The following is a 1,064-nucleotide window of genomic DNA, read 5'->3' as shown; positions in this document are numbered from 1 at the left end:
CTACCTTTAATCTATCTCTCTATCTATCTATCTTTAATCTATCTATCTAGGTTTATCTGGACCTGTCGACATGTATCCTATTTGTTCCTGTTGCGCTATACATATATATCTACATATAAGTGTACATCGCAACTCTATAGATGGGGATAGGTACTTACCCCCGTTCAAAACTCCGAGATGAAAGAAGGAGATAAGAAATCTTCCCAACAGACAGAGGGATAAGCTAGCTCATCCTTCAGGTAGGAAGAAGAAGTCTAGTTTTTTCTGTCTATCTATCTGTGTTTTCTGTAGTGTCTCTTTGTCTGTCTCTTTGTCTTCTTGAGTGTCTCAGATTTCAAGGGGACGCCTCATCCTTTTACGTCCAGTGGTAGACAAGGAAGAAGTGCAAGCGAAGAAGAAGATTTTTCCAAGAGCTCCGCCTCCTCTATGTTCGGAGGTAGAGACGGAGGTGCTACAAGTTCGTCTCGCGTTGTGAATATAATTCATAGAGATGGAAAGACGATCGAAAGGACGGTCGTAACACATCACTATCCAGGAGGTCGGATCCAGAGACAAGTCATAGAGAGAGAGATACCTCACTCTTCTGGTAAATAAACTCCATCTTTATGATGGTGCTCTTCTTCTACTTCTTCATTCTCTTTCTCTCTCTTGAGAAGAAGGAAGGGCATCACCTCGCAGGATGGGTCTATCTACTACCCTCCTCTCATAGAATAGGAATCTTGAAGAAACAGGAGCATCTATGTACGTACTTCTTCTTCTTTTCCCTCATATGTATGACGTCACCATGTCTTTTCTTCTTTTTCTTCCTTTTCATCTGTAACTACTGCTGAAGCCTAGCCATATGTCCGGCGTTTCTCTTCATTCTTCTCTCCTTCAAACTCCCGAGCTTCTCTCTTTGTCTTTCTCTCTCTGCGTGTCTCTGTATTTCTCTGTGTCTGTATATGTTTGTGCCCTATGCAGTCTACTCTCTTCATGAAGTTGCTTTCTTGCATGCACCAGCACTGATGCGTGTCTTCTGTGTCTTCTTGAGATATCTCTGTTGCCATTTCTCAGATCTCTTTGCT

The 1,064-nt window shown here is 42.3% G+C and overlaps 1 protein-coding gene across 1 annotated transcript in view; it reads left to right on the top strand.

Annotated features, from left to right (window-relative positions):
- The window catches only part of CSUI_003720 (uncharacterized protein), a 4,675-nt gene extending 4,007 nt beyond the window's left edge, over window positions 1-668 (top strand). The window contains exon 4 of the mRNA XM_068063915.1: window positions 332-668. Within this exon, the coding sequence (XP_067924106.1) occupies window positions 332-594 (263 nt within the window). The 3' untranslated portion in view covers window positions 595-668. The remainder of the gene's footprint in view (window positions 1-331) is intronic.
- The last annotated feature ends 396 nt before the right edge of the window (window positions 669-1,064 follow it).

Source organism: Cystoisospora suis (assembly GCF_002600585.1).
Source record: "Cystoisospora suis strain Wien I chromosome Unknown contig_1677, whole genome shotgun sequence".
NCBI lineage: Eukaryota > Apicomplexa > Conoidasida > Eucoccidiorida > Sarcocystidae > Cystoisospora > Cystoisospora suis.
Note: the sequence above shows the minus strand (reverse complement) of the source record. Positions and strands in the feature narration are given on the sequence as shown.